This window comes from Carcharhinus amblyrhynchos, chromosome 8, assembly GCF_965287045.1.
Source record: "Carcharhinus amblyrhynchos chromosome 8, sCarAmb.v2.hapA, whole genome shotgun sequence".
Lineage (NCBI taxonomy): Eukaryota > Metazoa > Chordata > Chondrichthyes > Carcharhiniformes > Carcharhinidae > Carcharhinus > Carcharhinus amblyrhynchos.
The window spans coordinates 84,706,685-84,726,337 of NC_137331.1; the positions used below are offsets into that span (position 1 = coordinate 84,706,685).

At 41.3% G+C, this 19,653-nt stretch overlaps 1 protein-coding gene and 1 pseudogene across 1 annotated transcript in view; both read right to left on the minus strand.

Moving 5' to 3' along the window:
- The window catches only part of calb1 (calbindin 1), a 52,233-nt gene that overhangs the window by 16,316 nt on the left and 16,264 nt on the right, over positions 1-19,653 (minus strand). The window contains exon 6 of the mRNA XM_080194389.1: positions 3,722-3,799. Coding sequence (XP_080050515.1) covers positions 3,722-3,799 — 78 coding nt within the window. The remainder of the gene's footprint in view (positions 1-3,721; positions 3,800-19,653) is intronic.
- Positions 6,815-7,216, minus strand: LOC145347055 (small ribosomal subunit protein eS17 pseudogene; annotated as a pseudogene).

A 19,653-nucleotide genomic window follows, 5' to 3' on the forward strand; every position in this document is an offset into this window, starting at 1 on the left:
TTTCAAAGTATTAGATTCCCTGAGACAGCATAGGAAGCCATGTGGCATCATTACAAATTGGCTGCAGGGGCAAAGATTTCAATTTGACTCCTGGGAATTTCACCAGTTCGATGAGTAAGTAACCACCACTGCTAATCTTTAACCTGAAGGCACTGTGGGAACAGTGTCAGTTTCATGAATCACAAAGTTCTCTAAGTGCTAGAGGGAAAAAGCTGAGAAGACTGACACCACATTTACTCCAGTAGCATATGTGTTCTATGTCACTTCAGATACATTTGACAATTTGCCATTTTATTGCACAGAAATGAAGTTTCATATTTAAAAAGCAGACTAAAATGAACACATGTACTCTGAGACTGAATTTATGGTGAAAAATATAACTTATATTTTATAGCACATTTTACACTCTCAAAACATCCCAAAACAGTTTACTTTTTGAGTAAAATACTTTATGCAATATCATCTCCAAGCATAAATGTGTCCAATACAGGGAACAATCACAAAGCTCAATAGAAGATCTAAGTAATTAAAGTAAACTTGAAGTTTATTTATTGGTCACAAGTAGGTTTACATTAACAGCAGGATGAAATTACTGTGAAAATCCCCTAGTCACCACACTCCAGTGCCTGTTTTGAGTACACTGAAGGAGAATCTAGCGTGGCCAATGCACTTAATCAGCACGTCTTTCGAACTATGTGAGGAAAACCATACAGACACTGGGATAATGTGCAGATTTTGCACAGACAGCAACCCAAACTGGGAATTGAACCCGAGACCCTGGCGCAGTGAGGCAGCAGTGCTAACCACTGTGCTGCCATGCTACACCCATGCTTGTGTCTGCATATATGTGGTTGTGCGTTATATCCTGTTCTCTTGTGAGGTCCACCTCCATAAGAATGTGCAGTATACTGTGACATTTTCCCCTTACATTTACTGGGGGAAGTACTTCACTGAGACTCCTTACACATGGCTTTAATGTTGGGAAGGAGCAGCGTGTACAGATAGAGGGACAATCTCTAAAACCATTTTGCTGAAGTGGGGGGGGCACATAATTTTTGACACTTCCTACGTGATCTCCAATCATTTAAAATTCTCCAACTTTTTCCAAACATATGTGCTCTATTAAGAGTACAAAGGTGGAAAATGAAGAAAAGAAATTATCAGCTATTAGTTATGTTTACTTACACCTATTCTTTCTTTAACATGTAAAGATTCAAAAATCAACCCACGCTTTTTATTTTGCTTGTTTCACCTACTAAACCATGATTATTATAAATAGTTTCCTATTTGTAAGTGGAAAAACAATTGTTTTAAAGAACATTTTTTTAAAGCACAACTATAAGGCTTCGAGCAATCCTGGCGGAGAGCTCTATTTGGAAAATTATAGAACTCAACCAAACTATCCGTTTAAATTAAATGGAGAGATCAGTTTAGGTCCCATCAAATGGTGGAGCAAAGCAAGAATCAGCAGAAAGTCTACGGGATGTCCATCGGAATGATAACTAATCTTAGAGCTCTTAATGACAAGGAGAAATATAGAATTCAAGGTGGTATAAAAGCTGTTTCTAAAAAGAGGGAGTAGCTAGATCTTTTGAATTAGGAATGGGAGAGGTAAGGGATATCACTACAAAATAAAGATAGATTGGAAATACGCCTATTCACAGAGAGTGAGTGACCTCTGAAATTGGTGACCAAAATATATGGAAGTACGGATTCACTGCAATCCCTCAAAAGCAAGCTGGGTAGGTTTGAAGAAGCTGAGATCTCATGGCTAGAATTTTCCAGTCTTCCATGCTCCATTACCTCTGCCAGTGAAAATGGAGAATTTGGCAGTCAGCCTTTTATTGGCCTTTACAAAGTTGGCTGAGTTCCAGGAAACCAAGTAATGAGAGTTTGTTGATTTTCAGACTGGGGGTAGCTTTACAGCGGTGTGCCTCAGGAGTATTAGGGCCACTGCTTTCCTCGATATATACTAATGACTTAGATTTAGGTGCTCAGGCCACAATTTCAAAATTTGCAGAAAATACAAAAAACTTGAAAGTTGTGAGGAAGATAGTGATAGACTTCAAGAGGATACAGACAGGGTTGAAGCAATGGGTGGATATGTAGTAGAATAAATTTATCACAGAGAAGTGCGAGGTAATGCATTTTGTTAGGAAGAATGAAGACGGGCAATATTAACTTAAAGGTATAATTTTGAAGAGAGACGGCTCCAGATAAATGTACACAAATTGTTGAAAGTGGCAGGTTAGGTTGAGAAAGTCATTGAATGGGATCCTAGGCATAAAACACAGAAGCAAGGAAGCTATGATGAACCTTTAACTTTAGCAAGGATGTAAAGGCAATTAGAAATGAAACAGATTTATGACAATGATTACAGGAATGAAGGACTTAAGTTACGAGGGAATCAGAGAACCCCTACAGTGCAGGAGGAGGCCATTCAACCCAACGAGGCTGCACCTAGAACAATCCCACCCAGGATCTATCCCCATAACCCCACGTACCTTGCTAGTCCTCTTGACACTAAGGGGCAATTTAGCATGGCCAATCAACCAAACCCGCACATCTTTGGATTATGGGAGGAAACCAGACATAGCACATTTAGGGAGTTAGCCAATACAGCAGACAGGTAATGTCGGTACCATCAGTGTGAAATGGAAAACGTGGCTGGACGAGTTCAAAGAGTTTGCTGACAGTTGCAGCCTGTTTCTGTGACGAGGCAGCAAGGGCTTAGAAAACACAGAAACAGGATTTAGTGCTGGTCAGTGCAGGTGCTTTGGTGAGGGAGACTTCCAAAATGCTGTCTCCAATGGGAGAAAAGGCAGATTATGAAAGCTCAATGAATGCTGTGAAGGACCATTATGTGGTGACTGGGGGGAGGGGTGGGGGCGGTGCAGGGTCACCTGTTTGAGGCAGTCAGCTGAATGAAATTATGTCATTACAGATCTGATTATCCAGACAATAGATCAAGTGGTCTAACATTCTAAGTCAGGTAAGTTGAGGTGTAAACTGCTGGAAAGAGGAGGTAATGTTGAATTTTGAAAATAGCAGTTGCATTTGGAGCAGCAGGTGGACAATTTCACAGAGTGAAACTTGGTCCCAACTCTGCCATTGGCATAGCAAAAGTTTGAGGTTAATCAAGTGGCACAGTGGAATCCAGATCCAAGTGATTGCAAACAGCAAAAATCTGAGAGTAAGTGTTTCTCATAGGGGCGACATGGTGGCACAGTGGTTAGCACTGCTGCCTCACAGTGTCAGAGACCTGGGTTCAATTCCAGCCTCAGGTGACTGTTCATGCGGAGTTTGCACATTTTTCTCGTGTCTGCGTAGGTTTGGCTGTTTTCATTAAAGAAAAGGCTAAGACGCAATTCAGAGGCGTTCAGAATCACAAGGAGTAAAGACATTAAAAAAAGTAGATTTGAAATGATTGACAAAAGAATCAAATGGAACAAGGGAAAAGGCTTTTTACACAGTGAGTCCTTATGATCTGTAATGAACTGCCTGAAAGGGTGATGAAAGCAGATATATTTGTAATTTGCAAAAGGGATTGAGATAGGCACCTGAAAGCAAAAACTTTACAGGGCTAAGGGGGAAAGGGTAGGGGAGTTGGCACAGCTAACGTTCTCTTGCAAGAACTACTTTCTGACCTTCAAAGTTCTGTACCAACTATTTTGCAACCAATAAATGTTGCTAAAACAAATTAATAGAATTTCACTCTTACCGTTGTCAGGGTATACTCTTCTAGTTTCACTTCATCAAAGGGTCTGTTTGCTTTCTTTAGTAGATCTCTAAGAAAGCTCTGTTCGAAAAAAACAGTAATGTGTTGAGATCTCATCAGCTGTTTCTAATATCAAACACAGCTATATTGAAGTCTATTTTTGTATATCAATGTGACCCTTGCAGTATAAAACTACTATCGTTTCGTTCTCAGTTATAAACAATTAAAATCAATACCTTGCCAAATGAAGGCAAGATGGGATAAATATTGAACGTGCTTTGAGATATTTGTAACAAATGCATTAGTATATGGACATGACAATTCTCTGTTATTTAGCTATTAGTTAAGTCATTGAAAAAAAGGAGGCCATTGAATGATAAGGCAGCATTTTATAGGACTAAACTAAGGCATATCAAATTGTCACTTAATATTTTTTGATTATAAAGTTCAGACTAAGTTTACTTCATTAATTTATCATAAAGATTTGAAATTCATTAGGATTTCAATGATTCATGAACTTGTGACAGATTAAATGCTCTATAACAATAAAACCATATGATAGTGAAAGCAGTCTCATAACACCAGGTAAAAGTCCAACAGTTTTATTTGGAATCATGAACTTTTGGAGCACTGCTCCTTTATCAGATGAGTGAAGGAGCAGCGCTCTGAAAGCCTGTGATTCCAAATAAACCTGTTGGACTTTAACCTGGTGTTGTGAAACTTCTTACTGTGCCCACCCAGTCCATGCCAGCATCTCCACGTTATGTTGTGTTTTGATGGCATTCTAATCAATATTTAACAACATGCACATTTGTCCTTTTACCAGAGAGTTTCCAAAATGATTTGATTATAACTTGAATTGAGGCTTCAAAGTTTATTAAAGCTGTGAAAACTTAACCATGCTGCAGGAAGTCTGGTGTCATTGGCTTGTCGGCAGTCCCTTAATTCCAGAATGACGTCTACTCAAGATTGCAAATTTCTGTCATAGGTCTTCCGGTCATAGAACAAGCTGATTCTGAACCCACGCATCTTTGAGCACATGAGGCAGGAAATCACATGAAGTACTGGGATCCAGAGTGCCGGATCTACTTCCCTTTCTTTCCTTCACTATAGCCGCCCTGACTCATTATTAAGATGTTTCACCCCAAAGTCTGATGGACAAGTTGTCGCCCTTTTGAACAACAGGTAGCCATCTCTTCCCAGTCATGAATATCAATGTTATTGTGCTTTCAGTACTTCAAAATATCTTTGAAGTGCTTTCTTTGTCCTCCCCGGAACTTTGGCTGTTTGTCAGTTGAGAGAAACAGGACCTGATGGAAGAGTCACTTTTGAGCTATCCGAACATAGTGACCAATTCAGTGTACTTGAATTTGTATGAGTTTTGCCTCAATGCTTGTCCAGCTGGCTTCAAAAAGGGCACTAGCTTTTGTTTGATGGTTCTCCCATTATATCCAGAGTAGGTATTGCTGATGGAATTTTTCTAGTGTGCTTTTCTATCACTGATACACCATCCACATCTTGTTGTCGTATAGAAATATGGTGACCATAACTGCTCTTTACACTAGAATGTTGACTTGTAGAAGTCTCAGTTGTCAAGCATTCGCTGCTGTAGTTTGTAGAAGACTGAGCTGGTGCAGCTGATCTAGAGTTGGATCTCCTTGTCAATGGTGTCCATTTGAGAGAGGTGGCTGCCAAGGTATGGGAAGTGCCCAATATGTTTCAGAGTGTCTCTTTCAACATATCTGGGTGATATAATATCTGGCTGATCAGGTCTGGGTTGATACAGATTTTTTTTTGTTTCAATAGCATTCCAGGGCAGACCAAATCTCCTTGATTATACACTTCCTTCAATTTTGCACGGAAGTTCAACATAACATTTCTATTTTTCAATTCTATTCTTCCACAAGTGAATCACAGTGCTTCGTTTGCTTTTCTATTGGCATTTGCTACTTTTAGTGCTCTGTGTATCTGTACTCCCATTTCCTTGGTACCTATGGAGAGAATCTATTGATGCTCTTGGGAGCAAGAAATAAGTCAGGCAGGGACACTTTATTTTGTGTGAGACAAAATATCAGCTTCTGGAGGGTGGGTTGGAATTGCATTGAGCTCAGGTGACAGCTGTCCAGGGTGGTTGGGGCATGGCTGACCATAGAAGAAAGGGTGGCTACAGCTTCAGAAATCCAAGTGTAATATGTGAGCAGGAAGTGACAGCGGTTCAAGGTCAAAATCAATATCTGAGGCAAATAGAATGATGATGCTGGGAGTGATTGTCTGGCTAGTTGCCTTTTAAATATGGTGGCCAGACCTTTGACCCCATGAGGTAACTGCAGTGTTGCCTACTTTCTGCCCACTCCCGCTGCACAACAGGCCATGCTACTTGGCTTTGCATAGTTAATTGGCTGGCTGCTGTGTGATTGCATATGATCAAATGTCCTGTCTCTGAGTGGAGGTTCCGCTCACTTTTATTCCTGTCAATGGGACACTCACTGCTGCAACAGAATTTCTTCTTATGTCTCAGGTATGCAGTTATTTTCCAAAGTGTACATGGCCACCTTTTCCTTCTAGCTGACACTTGGGTATATTGTTTATTTATCCAATACATGCTCATTCTTCACTGTTGCTCTGTCAAAATCCTGGAACTTCCTTCCAAATAGTGCTTTGGGTGTTCATACAGCTTATACACTGCAGCGGTTCAAGAAGACAGACACCTTCAAGGACAATTAGGGTTGGGCAATGAATGCTGATCTAGCCAACGACACTCAAACCCCATGAATTAATTTTTAAAAATCTGTATTAATTTTCTTTCTATATTTTGTCACAGTTCTCCTCTATTAATTATAACTCTCAAGTTAGCACCATAATCAAATTTTGAATGTGTACTTCCAATTCCTGAGTCAATATTACTTATATAGATTTGAACAATAGTAGTTCCACCACTTCCTAACATTCGCCAATCTGTAACAACCTTCAACCACTACGTTCTGTTTCCTGTTTTGTGGCCAGCTTGCTATCCATGTTGCTACACTGTATCCCCACTTGCTCTTTTTTTTTGATTTTTGTCTTTTACAATGAGAGAACATTGTGGTACAAATAACTTTAGATTCTTGGAGTCAGGAAGGCCACTCCTACCAAAGGTTGTGTGACTTGTAGATTGGACAAGCTGCCAAAGTTCAGTAGCTTCAGCATCTCCTTGGTATCCGGGTCCACCTCAATCATCTCCTGATCCAGAGCAGAAAGCCATTGGTCATAGTTATCCCTCCTCTCCCGCTCTTCTTCCTGCAGTTTGATGGAGATGCCTCGGACAGGCCCATGTTGAATGCGCTTCATTAAGTGTGTCACATACCCTGCAATTTTGTTGCACAGTTTCTCGCTGGGGATGATGACAATCTCCTCGCAGACCCTCTTGTTGCCATGCAAGTTATTGCCAAGGCAGGTGTAATATTTTCCAATGAAGACTTGGGCAGCCTTCTTGACTGTCTTAGTCCTGACGTGACCCATTGGTCATTAGTCTATTATGCCTTCAGGCATTCTCCTATTCTCCTAATCCTCAGACTTGCTACTTTTTTGAGAACATTATGTGACTCCTCTTTAGATTGCTACTATCCTTAATTTCCTTGGTAAGCCATGCTTTTCTTGTGTTTTTTGTGCCAGAAAGGGATGTATAACTGTTGCAATGCATACATTTGTTCTTTAAATATTAGCCATTGCTTATCCACCATCATGCCTTTCAATGAAGTTCCTCAATCTATCTTAGCCAACAAATGTCTCATTCATTCATGATTTCTTTGTTTATGTTCCTTTTGTTCATGACCTACAATATTTAGTTGCTTGGCCTATTCTTTATGTCCCCACACTTCAATCTTTCATCCTTCACATGGTTCCTTAGTATGTGTTTATTGCCTCCAATTCCCCTGTTAGATCTTGGAAGTTGTGTATTTTGCTGTATATGTGGCTTAATTCATTTTAATAGCTGCGTCTTTTACTTCAATTTTAACAACCCTTTCATACTTGTTTTATCTTTGTATGGTAGTAACCAGAACTGTGGTGCTAAGTTTAAGCGTTATTTGCATCAGTGACTGGAAAGAAACAGATTGGTTACACCTACTGCCTCACAGTGGCAGGGACCGGGTTCATATTCCAGCCTTGAGTGACTACCTGTATGGAGTTTGCAAGTTTCCCCAAGTCTGCGTGAGTTTCCTCCAGGTGCTCTGATTTTTTCCCACACTCCAAAGATGTGCAGTTTAGGTTGATTGCCATGTAAATTAGGTAAACTCAGTGTCAGGGAGATTAGTTGGGTAATTGTGTAAGGGTGTGGGGATAAGACCTGGGTGAGATTATTTTCGGTGCAGGCTCAATGGGCTGAATGGCCTCTTTCTGCACTATGGGGATTCTATTGACCTATTTAAATATCTCCCAACATCTGACTTGCTTTGCTCATTTCTATTTAGCATTGTAATGATAGCCTCAAAATTTTTCATCAATGGTCCCAATCTCTTATTTTCAATGCATCTTATTTTGTTTCTGTTTAATTAATATTCTTATGGGTATCTTATTCCCACGTGAAACATTTTTATTTCACCATGTTGAAGGTGGCTTGCCACCACCTTCTTAAGGATAATTAGGAATAGACAATAAAAGCTGGCCTACAGCCAGTGATGCTCATGTCCGGTAAAAGAATAAATTATCATTTATTCCTAAGTATATTTATAACCTCCTGTAGCTTGCCCAGTTCAGCTTTGGAACCTATCACATTACTAATAGTTCAATTTAATTAAATTAGTTAATATAATTATCACCTGCAAATGTAATCACTGTGCTTGCAATTTGTTACTCCACATTATTTGTAAAAATATTAAACAAATGAGATTCCCAAGCTGCCTCCTGTGAGACTCCACTTATAGCAATCTCCCAGACTGTTAGCCTCCCACTAAACATACTTCTCAGCTGCATCTCTGTCTACAGCTTCGGCCAACAGTCGCCCTCCTCTGCTTCTGCATCTTGGTACAGTTGAGCACCACCAGTCCTGCTTGATGTGGATGTTAGCCCCACTGCATGTTCTACACCACTAGAAATCAACTAATACACAAACACCCATGTGTTTGCTATTTTGCAGACAGAATTAATCATAGAAATATATGGCAGCCACTCAGTCTGTGTTAGTTGAAAAAGGTCTTCCCCCACCTAATTCCAATTTCCAGCTCTTTGCCCATAGCCTTGTAGTTAATAGTATTTCAAGTGCAGAGCACTTTTTAATTTTTAAATGTGATAAGGGTTTTGCTCCTTGCTTTAAGGCAATGAATTCCTGAATCCCACAATCCTTTCGGTGAAAACAATTCTCAACATTGCTCTGGTCCTTCCACTAATTACTTCAAATCAATGCCAATCGATTACTGACTAAGAGGAATAGGTCCTTCCTATCCATTCTATCTTGGTCTCTCCTAATTTTTATACACTACAGTTAAATCTTCTGTTACCCTCCTATGGTCAAAAGAAAGCATTCCTGTCTCTCCAATCAAATGATATGATCATATTTCACCTGTAATGTGATAATCAGAACTGTGTGCAGAACTTCAACTATGGCCTAACTAGTCTTTTGTACAGTCCTAGTGCAAACCCCTTCTCCTATGTTCTTCTTGCTTCAGCAAATAAAGAAAAGTTGCCCACACGCTTCTTAAATACCATGGCCGGAATTCTCCAATATTGCACGCCTCCACCACTGCCTGTGACAATGAAGAATTTACTATTCAACCAAATCTTCATTCACAGCAGCAGGACTGGAGAATCTCAGCCGTGGCAAAGGTTGGAGCATCCCACATCTATCCATCCTGTCACCTTCAGTGATCTGTACACATACACTTCAAAGACCCTTTAATCCACTGCATTTCTCAGTTTCTTATCATTTATTGTAAGGTTGAAGCTTGAATGTACTGTGAGATCCAGGGAAAAGAAATCTTAGAAGGTGAGAATTAAACCCTGGAGCTAGATTCTTCTTGAAGCTGTCCAAGTAGGGGTGACATTTGGGAGAGATTTCCAAGGTGAGTTCTTCAAACATGGAGATTGAGAACCCTCGTGAGAAAAGTTTTAATGAAATCTGTTGATTCATGACATGATGAGCTTCTGGGTGGGTTGTTGAGGAATCCTTAAAATCTGCTTTGGAGTGTGGTGTGTATGACCACAACTCAACACAGGTACTGTATACTTACCCTGAATATTAGAGTATAAAATAGATATGATAAATTGTTTTATCTTTCCAAATTTGTATGGCTGGGATGAAGGAATCATGAATGTTGTTTGAACCAATTTCTTGTGTTTATATTGAGATTTTTCCAATCTTATTGTCTGAGTGGTACAGTACATTTTTTTTGGTTTGATAAGAATGTTATCCTTTGTGTTAAGTTTATCAGTAGACTCCTGTGAATTTGGATCACCAGGGTTGTTCATTTTGGAAGAGAGGAGGCTGAGGAGAAATTTGATTGAAATATACAAACTTGAGGGGCAGGATAGGATGGGTGGGAAGGGCCTTTTCACTTTAGAAGACAGGTCAGTGACTAAGGGTATAGGTTTAAAGTGATCAGCAAAAAGATCAGAGGGGAGAAGAGGAAGACTTTCTTCATCCAGAAGGTTGTGGGGGGTCTGGGACTCACTGCCTGAGAGGTAGTAGAGGCAGGAATCCTCAACTCATTGGATATACACCTCAAGTGTGGTAACCTACAGGGCTACAAACCAAATACTGGAAAGTCATAGAATCCCTATAGTACAAAAGGAGGCCATTTGGCCCATTGAGTGTCCGCCGACAGCAATCCCATCCAGGCCTTATCCTTGCCCTGCTCTTGGGTGCAGTTATGGTGGCTATAGTTGGCAGATTTCGGTGAGGGTAGCTTTATTGAAGTGCAGAGCTCTCAAACACTGCTCCTTGCTGAGGTTCTGGTTGGAAAATTTCTCCCAGAATACTTCTGATAGATGTGGCCTCCTGCTGAGAGCCCTTCGTTTCTTCCTCCATCTTCCAGCAACTTATCTGGCTTTGTGTCACTTCTGTTGACTCTCCCAGTTATGCTGTATTCCAAAGGACTTGTGCACTCATGTCTAAAATCAGCCAAACATCACTCAGTATCTGTCACAGCACTACCTGTGGACCTTTGGTGACTTCAAACAACTATAGAAAGCATCATACATTTTTAAAAATTATTATTTAATCATGGGACATGGGTGACACTGACTGGCCAGCATTTATTGCCCATCCCTAGTTGACATTGAGAAGATGGTGGTAAGCTGCCTTCTTGAATAGCTGCGGTCCATGTATAGTAGGTTGACCCACAATGCCATTAGGGTAGGAAGTCCAGGATTTTGACCCAGTGCCTGCAAAGGAACAGAAACATATTTCCAAGTCTGGATGGTAAGTACTTGGAGGAGAACTTGCAGATGGTGTTGTTCTCATGTATCTGTTGCCCTTGTCCTTCTAGATGGAAGTGATCATGGGTTTGGAAGATGCTGTCTTCATTAGCAGAATTTCATTAACAGAATTGAAGCAATAGCTAAAAAAATGAACCAATAACTAATATATAAATAGTTGTTTTTTTTTAAATAGCACTGCTGATGAATCCTTCCTGTTGGTGTGCTCAGCTGTGTGAGCTTAAGATAAAACATTACTAAAGCATCGAGCTCCAAAATGACACTGTGGATGTCAAATCAGCATTGCCTGCTGTTTGACATAATCATCATTTGCCCATTTTGCATACTTCTGGGAACAATCAATGCATGTGTGCTGATATCCATCACCAAACTATGATTCACTTCAAAATTACGTGCTCTACTTAGATGCTATTGCTAAGCTCTTGGGTGATTGTAACACCAAAAGACAGATACGTACGATTCCAATTTGTCACCAATCTTCTTTGGTCCTCACCAGAAACACTATATCTTTTCCATCAGACCCATTGCCCTATTTATTTTTTCAGATAATTTGTAAATTCAGAATCCTAATTGACTACTGTCCATCATAAAGACTGCTACCTTCTATCTCAGCCACAGAAAACCTCAGGTTTGACTATTCCAGTGTTCTGCTTGCTGACCTCCCATTTTCTATACTCTAGAACTCTGCTATCCAGATCCTATCCCACTGTAAACCCTCCCATCGTTCCAACATTGATGGCCGTGCCTTATGTCATTTAGAGCTCTGATCTGAATATTTACTCTACAATCCACTCCCTATCTACTTAAGTTCTTAAAATCCAACTTTTACTTTAAGGTTTTGATCAGTCTTTCTTCTTTACTTCAGCGTCTATTTTTGTCTGGTTATGCCTCTGTGAATGGGATGTTTTTCTATGTCAAAAATGTCTAAAAAATACAAGCTGTTAATGCAGAATCTCTGTTAATGTAGGTTAGAAACAGGTGAAATTCCCAGTCCTTGGTTTAACATCATGTTCTTAATCAATACTTGCAGCAGTATTTATTTCATCTAATTTCACATTCCTGCAACACTTTGTTTAAGAAAGTGTCTTAATTTTGCATTAGACACTTACACATAGAACTTCATTGAAAGCTTTCCAGGTGTTCATGTACATATTGATTTTTTGTTCGGACTTCCACTACTCCAGCAACAAAAAACAACCTACACTTGATATAGTACACTTAATGCAGAGTAATATTCCAAAGCATTTAATTGATAATGGTATAATCAAAACGCAAGCAAAGAAGGAACTATTGGAAAGGGTAACCAAAAGCTTGGCTGAAGCTGTGAGTTTTGCAGAGCATTTTAAAGGAAGAGTGGAGAGGAGATGAAGCTTGGGGTAAGAATTTGATTGTAAGCCAAGGTGATGGAAGGCAAGGCGCCATTGGTGTAGAAAAGTCAGAGGAAAGATTAATTTGAGCGCTGGAGTCGTAGAGCTGCAGATTACTGCAATAGGGATGGGCCAGACCCTGAAGGGCTTTAAAGACAGGAATTAAATTTCTTCAGTCAAGAAGTATTTATTTAGATGATAATTATTGTGAGGGATTGTGCTGATCTTTTTATGGTTATTTCCTGCAAAAAAAAACACTTAAACTCATACAATTCTAAGCATGCTGCTGAATGATTACCCTATTTAGGTGGTATTTTAAACATTTTGAACTACTTCCAGTGAGACAATCTCACTTCCCATGGTTAGAAACATTATTATTCTAAATACCATCAATATTCAACCATTGTATTCACAGCCAAACAACAGAAACAGCACCATAAATATTCAGCTATTAGCTCTAGATCCATTAATTTAAAATAAGAGTTCTTTCAATATATTACTGCTTAATTTTTATCTGTGTGTTCAATACTTTGATATACCATCCACAGATCATAGAATCCCTACACTGCTGAAGGAGGCCACTCAGCCCATCGAGTCTGCGCCAAGTCTTACCCAGGCTTACCCCCAACCTCATGTATTTATCCCACTAGCTTATATATCTTGGGACACTATGGGGCAATTTAGCGTAGCCAATCAATCTAACCTGCACATCAAATGGAGGAGAGAGAGAGAGAGAGAGAGAGAGAGAGAGAGAGAGAGAGAGAGAGAGAGAGAGAATGTAAATCTGTGCTTTCCATTGGCCTTTATTAATGGAATTGGGAACTTCATGAAAACAGTGATAGAAGGATGACACTGAAAGAAAATGACAATTTTCTTTGTATAAAGTTCTGTTGGCTCCATTATAACTAAATTGTTGCTGCCCTCTTGTGGACATGGTGAATGTCAGTAAACTGTAAAGTCAGTTATCATTTCTGTGCAGGGTTAGTAACATGGTAGCCATGCACTTGTCTATAATGTAATGAATTGCGCCAGTGTACAGTTCCTGTCCAACATCTTTCTCCATTTTCGGTCATCACACTTCCAGTTTCAATTTCTGCATTGGAAATCTTTTTTAGAAGAATAACAACAATATGCAATTCTACAAAGCCTTTAATGTAATCAAACAGCTTAAGGCACTTCAAAGGAGTATCAAATACAAAAAACCTGCTAATGCTACAAATTGAAAATGAACACAAAATAAGCTGGAAATACTCACAGGTCAGCCAGTTTCTGTGAAGAGCGAAACAGAGGCCCAAATATTCTGATATCTACATCAAAGGTTAAGGGCAATGCGATGAACATGCACTCAAGTTTAAACTTCTGATAGATTGATATTTCATGACTGGGACTCACCACAAAAGTTTTGGATACTGAAATCAGTATGAGAGACTTGGCCAGATACACTGGACTTGCGTGAAACTTATCTGGAAATATTATACTGTTAAAGCTGTGGGCCCTGACAATAATTAAGCAATAGTACCGAAGACTTGTGTTCCAGAGCTAGCTGCACCCTAAGCCAATCTGTTCCAGTACAGCTCAACACTAATGTGGAAAATTACTCAGTTATGTCCTGTACATAAAAAGTAGGATAAGTCCAACCCAGCCAATTGCTGCACCATCAGTCTACTTTCAAACACCAGCATAACACATTAACAGTGCTATTAAGCGGAACTTACTCAGCAGTAACCTACTCAGTTCATATTTTGCCAGCGCCACTCAGCTCCTGAACTCATTATAGCCTTAGTTCAAACATGGACAAAACAGCTGAAAGCCAAAGGTGAGGTTTTACATCAAGGCAGAGTTTGGCATCAAGGAGCTCTAGCAAAACTGGAGTCAATGGGAATCAGGAGGAAAACCATGCACTGGTTGTGGTTGTTGGAGGTCAAACATCTCAGCTCCAGGACATCACTGCAGGAATTCTTCAGGTAGTGTCCGAGGTACAATCATCTTCAGCTGTTTCATCAATGACCTTTCCTCTATCATAAAGTCAGAAGTGGGGAGCTTTGCTGATAATTGCACAATGTTCAGCACTACCTGTGACTGCACAGATACTGAAATAGTCCATGCCACATACAGAAAGTCCTGGAGAACATTCAGGCTTGGGCTGACAAGTGGCAAGTAACATTTGCACCGCACAAATGCCAAGCAATGACAATCTCAAAAAGAGAATCTAATCCTCTCCTCTCGAGAGTCAATGGCATTACCATTACTGAAACCCCCATTATCAACATCCTGGGGGTTGCCATTGACTGAAACTGAACTGAACTAGTCATGGAAATACAATGGCTACAAGAGCAGGTAAGAGGCTGAGAATTCTGCAGAGAATAACACACCTCCAGACTCCCTAAAGCCTGTCGACCATCTCCAAAGCACAACCCAGGAGTGTGATGGAATATTCTCCCTTGCCTGGTTGGGTGCAGCTCCAACAATACTCTAGAAGCTTGACACCATCCAGGACAAAGCAGCCTACTTTATTGGCACCCCATCCACAAATATTCAATCCCTTCACCACTGATGAACAGTGGCTGCAGTGTGTATCATCTACAAGATGCAATGCAGCAACTCACCAAGGGTCCTTCAACAGCACCTTTCAAACCTGTTGGCTCTGCCACCTGAAAGGACAAGGGCAGTAGATTCTTAGGAACACCACTATCTGCATGTTCCTTTCCAAGTTACATCCCATCCTGACTTGAAATTATATCACTGTTCATTCATTGCCAATGAATCCTGGAATTCCCTCCCTAACTGTGGTTCACCGACACCACATGGCCTGCCGCAGTTCAAGAAAGTGGTCCACCACTACCTTCTCAAGGGCAACTAGGGATGGGCAATAAAACTGCTGGTCTAACCAATAACGCAAAGACAATGTACTAAATTGAAAGTACAAGTAAATCTATAGTTTCTTTATTTGTCCTAATGGTGAAATATTGGGTTGAATAATACAATTGCTTGCCAGTGGTGGGTTCTGCTCCCAGAAGTTGGCAGCATTCCATCTTCCAGGCCTGCCATGGGTGCACACCCAATAAAATGCTAATTGCTGTGAATTAGCAATAAAGGCCACTTACAGACCACCATCCTGAGTCTTGACTCAGAAGCTGCAGGCATCTGGAGCAAGGTAATGGCCAGCATTTTAAAGGATCCCCTGGCACCTGACAGTGTCAGGTGACCAATCAGATGATCAATCAAGTGCATCTATTATAGATGGTGAAGATTTGTGCATCTTCCTGTCCAATCAGGTAAGTACATTTAGATATTAGCTCAAATAAAAGGAAAATATTGCAGCTGCTGAAAATCTGAAATAAAGACTACTAGAAAAACTCAGGTCTGGCGGTATCTGTGGAGAGACAAACAAAGATAACGGGCACGATTTTCAGTGCAAAAGGTGGCCCGCCATTGACGGCAGAATGATCTTTTCGTACTGCCATTGACACCGGGTCTCCTGTTGAATGCACTACTTGCTGCCATGAGATCCACAGCAGGGGTGGACAGGAAGATCCCACTGGCGTTACTGCATATAATTTCTAGCCAATGTTTCAACTCTGTACAACTCTTCTTTAGAGTTAGAGAGAGGGAGAAATATAATGGATCTTATACTGTTGAAGAGATAGGGTGGAGCATGGGGAACAGAATAATTGGTCTTAATGATGGTGTTAAAGACCAAGAAGGTGCTAATGGTGTTTTGAAGGTAAAATAGCAAATGTGTTATTAGCAGCAGAAGTATAGATGGAGTCTATGAATGGGAGGCTGGCTTGTATGATGGACTGGGTTATGTTCACAACCCTTTGTAAGTTCTTGAGTTGCGGTCTTAGTCAGAGCAGGAGCCATACCAGCTGCAAAGGATGCTTTCTATGGTGCGTCTGTAAAAATTGGTGAGTCATAGCGGACATGCTGAATTTCTTTCACCTCCTGGGAAAGCAGAGGTGTTGGTGAGTTTTTTTTAAACTATAGTGTCAGCTTGAGAGCACCAGTTCAGGTTGTTAGTGATCTGAACACCAAGAAACTTGAATCTCTACCATTTCCACTTCATCACCATTGATCTAGACAGGGACATGTTTTCCACTATGCTTCCTGAAGTTGATGACTATCTCTTTTGTTTTACTGACACTAAGGGAGAGATTATTGTTGCTGTACCAGTTCACCAGGTTCTCTACCTCTTTCCTGTACTTATTCTTCTAAATTCCAATGAATACAAGCCTGATCAATTCAGTTTCTCCTTATATGACAATCCTGCATCCCAGGAATCACTCTAGTGAAAATTCACTATGTTCACTCCATGGCTAATATATCCTTTCTTAGATAAGGAGACCAAAACTGCACACTATACTCCACCCAGGCCCTGTACAGCTGCAGTAAGACATTTTTCCTCCAGTACTCAAGTCCTCTTGCAATGCAGACCAACATACCATTTGCTTTCTTAACTGCTTGCTGCATCTTTTCTTTATTCATTCGTGTGACATGGACATCGCTGGCTGGCCAACATTTACTGCCCATCCCTAGTTGCCCTTCAGAAGGTGGTGGTGAACTACCTTCTTGAATTGTTGCAGTCTGAGCTGTGAGTTGACTCACAATGCTGTTAGGGAGGGAATTCCAGGCTTTTGACCCAGTGACTGTGAAGGAACGGCAATTATACTGCCAAGTCAGGATGTGAATTGCTTGGAGGAGAACTTGCAGGTGGTGATATTCCCATTTATCTGCTGCATTTGTCCTTCTAAATGGAAGTTGTCATGAGTTTGGAAGATGCTCTCTGAGAACCTTTGGTAAATTGCCGCAGTGTATCTTGTAGATAGTACACACTACTGCTGCTGAATGTCGGTGGTGGAAGGTTGAATGTTTGTACCAATCATGTGGGCTGTTTTGTCCCGGATGGTGTCAAGCTCCTTGTGTGTTGTTGGAGCTGCACTCATGAAGGTGAGTGGGGAGTATTCCATCACACTCCTGATCTGTGCCTTGTAGATGGTGGATAGGCTACGGGGAGTCAGATGTTGAGTTACTCGCTGCATTATTCCCAGCCTCTGACCTGCTATCACTGTGTTTATGTGTTGAGTCCAGTTGAGTTTTTAGTCAATTGCAACCACAAGAATGTTGACAGTGGGGGATTCAGTGAATGTAAAGGGGCAGTGGTTAGAGTGTCTCTTACTGGTGATGGTCATTGCCTGGCATTTATGTGGCGCGAATGTTACTTGCTACTTGTCAGCCCAAGCCTGGCTTTTGTCCATTGCATTTGAACATGGGCTGCTTCAGCATTTGAGGGGTTACGAATGATGCTGAACATTGTGCAATCATCGGCAAATATCCCCACTTCAGACCTTATAATGGAGGGAAGGTCATTGATAAAGCAGCTGAAGATTATTGGCCTGGGACACTACCCTGAGGGACTCCTGCAGAGATGCCCTGGAGCTCAGACGACTGACCCTTCACAATCACAATCATCATCCTCTGTATGACTCCAACCAGTGGAGAGTTTGTCCCCTGATATCCATTGATTCCAGTTTCGCTCAGGCTCCTTGATGGCACACTTGGTTGAATGCGGCCTTGATGTCAAGGGTTGTCACTCTTACCTCACCTCTGGAATTCAGCTCTTTTGTCCATGTTTAATCCAAGGCTGTAATGAGGTCAGGAGCTGAGTGACCCTGGTGAAACCCAAACTGGGTGTCACTGAGCAGGTTATTACTGAGCAGGTGCTGCTTGATAGCACTGTTGATGACACCTTCCATCACTTTACTGACGATCGAGAATAGACTGATTGGCCAGGTTGGACCTGTCCTGCTTTGTGTGTATAGGAAATACCTGGGCAATTTTCCACATTGTTGGGTAGATGCCAGTGTTGTAACTGTACTGGAAGAGCTTGGCTAAGGGAGCGGCAAGTTCTGGAGCACAAGTTTTTAGCACTGTTGCTGGAACATTATTAGGGCCCATTGCCTTTGCAGCATTCAGTGCCTCCAACCCTTTCTTGATATCACTTGGACTGAATCGAATTGGCTGGACACCGGCATCTGAGATGCTGGGGACCACTGGAGGAGATCGAAATGGAGCATCCACTCAGCACTTCTGGCTGAAGATTGCTGCGAATATTTCAGCCTTATCTTTTGCACTGACATGATGGGCTCCTCCATCATTGAGCATGGGGATATTTGCAGAGTTGTCCACCATCATTTTCAACGGGATACGGAAGGACTGCAGAGCTTAGATCTGATCCTTTGATTTCATTTTTTAAGTATGCCTGGTGCTGCCCTCCTGCACTCTCCAGTGAACCAGGGTTGAACCCTTGTCTTGATAATAATAGTTGAGTGGGTGATATGCCGGTGCCATGAGGTTGCAGATTGTGCTGGTATACAAGTGCTGGAAAGGTGTGTGTATGTAACAGTGAACTGGATATGTTAATAGAGGGATTCCCAAATGGAGGTCTGTGGAACATTGCGGGGCTTCTGCAGGAGTCTCTCAGGTAGAACGTGGCACGTCAGGCAGATTTGTAAAAGTTGAAAAATTTTGCCATAATGCTTGTCCAATCAGAGGCTGGCTTCTGGGGAAGCTGGCCTCTGATTGGATGAACATAGACAGCTCAGTGATGGGAATGGAGGATCTTGGAATGGAACTCAGCACCGGTGCTAGAGTATGAAGAGGATCCAGAGTAGGCCTTGGAACAGAGGGCTGTCCAGCATGGGCCACACAGCTGAAGGGGGGTGGTGGGTGCACCTCCCAGTATGGGCCATAGGGTAGAGGGCCATCCACTGGGGACAGTGGGGGGTGGAGGAGCAGGAAGAGAGAGTGAGTGTGTATATGAGGTAAGGCTTGAGTTAGTGGGGAGGGTGAATGTGAATGTGTGTGTGTGTGTGTGTGTGTGTGTGTGTGTGTGTGTGTGTGTGTGTGTGTGTGTGTGTGTGTGTGTGTGTGTGTGTGTGTGAGAGAGAGAGAGTGAGAGAGAGAGACACACACACAGAGACTGAGACTTGTATGTAGGAAAGAGGGGGATGTGTGTATGTGTGAGAGGGGATGGACATGAGGGAGCGAGAGGTGCCTGTGTCTAATGAGTATCAGCTTTCCAACATCACTCCTCATTAAAAATGACAAAAGGTAAGAATTAAATATTTTTTTAATTACTACCAGATTACCCACATTGAA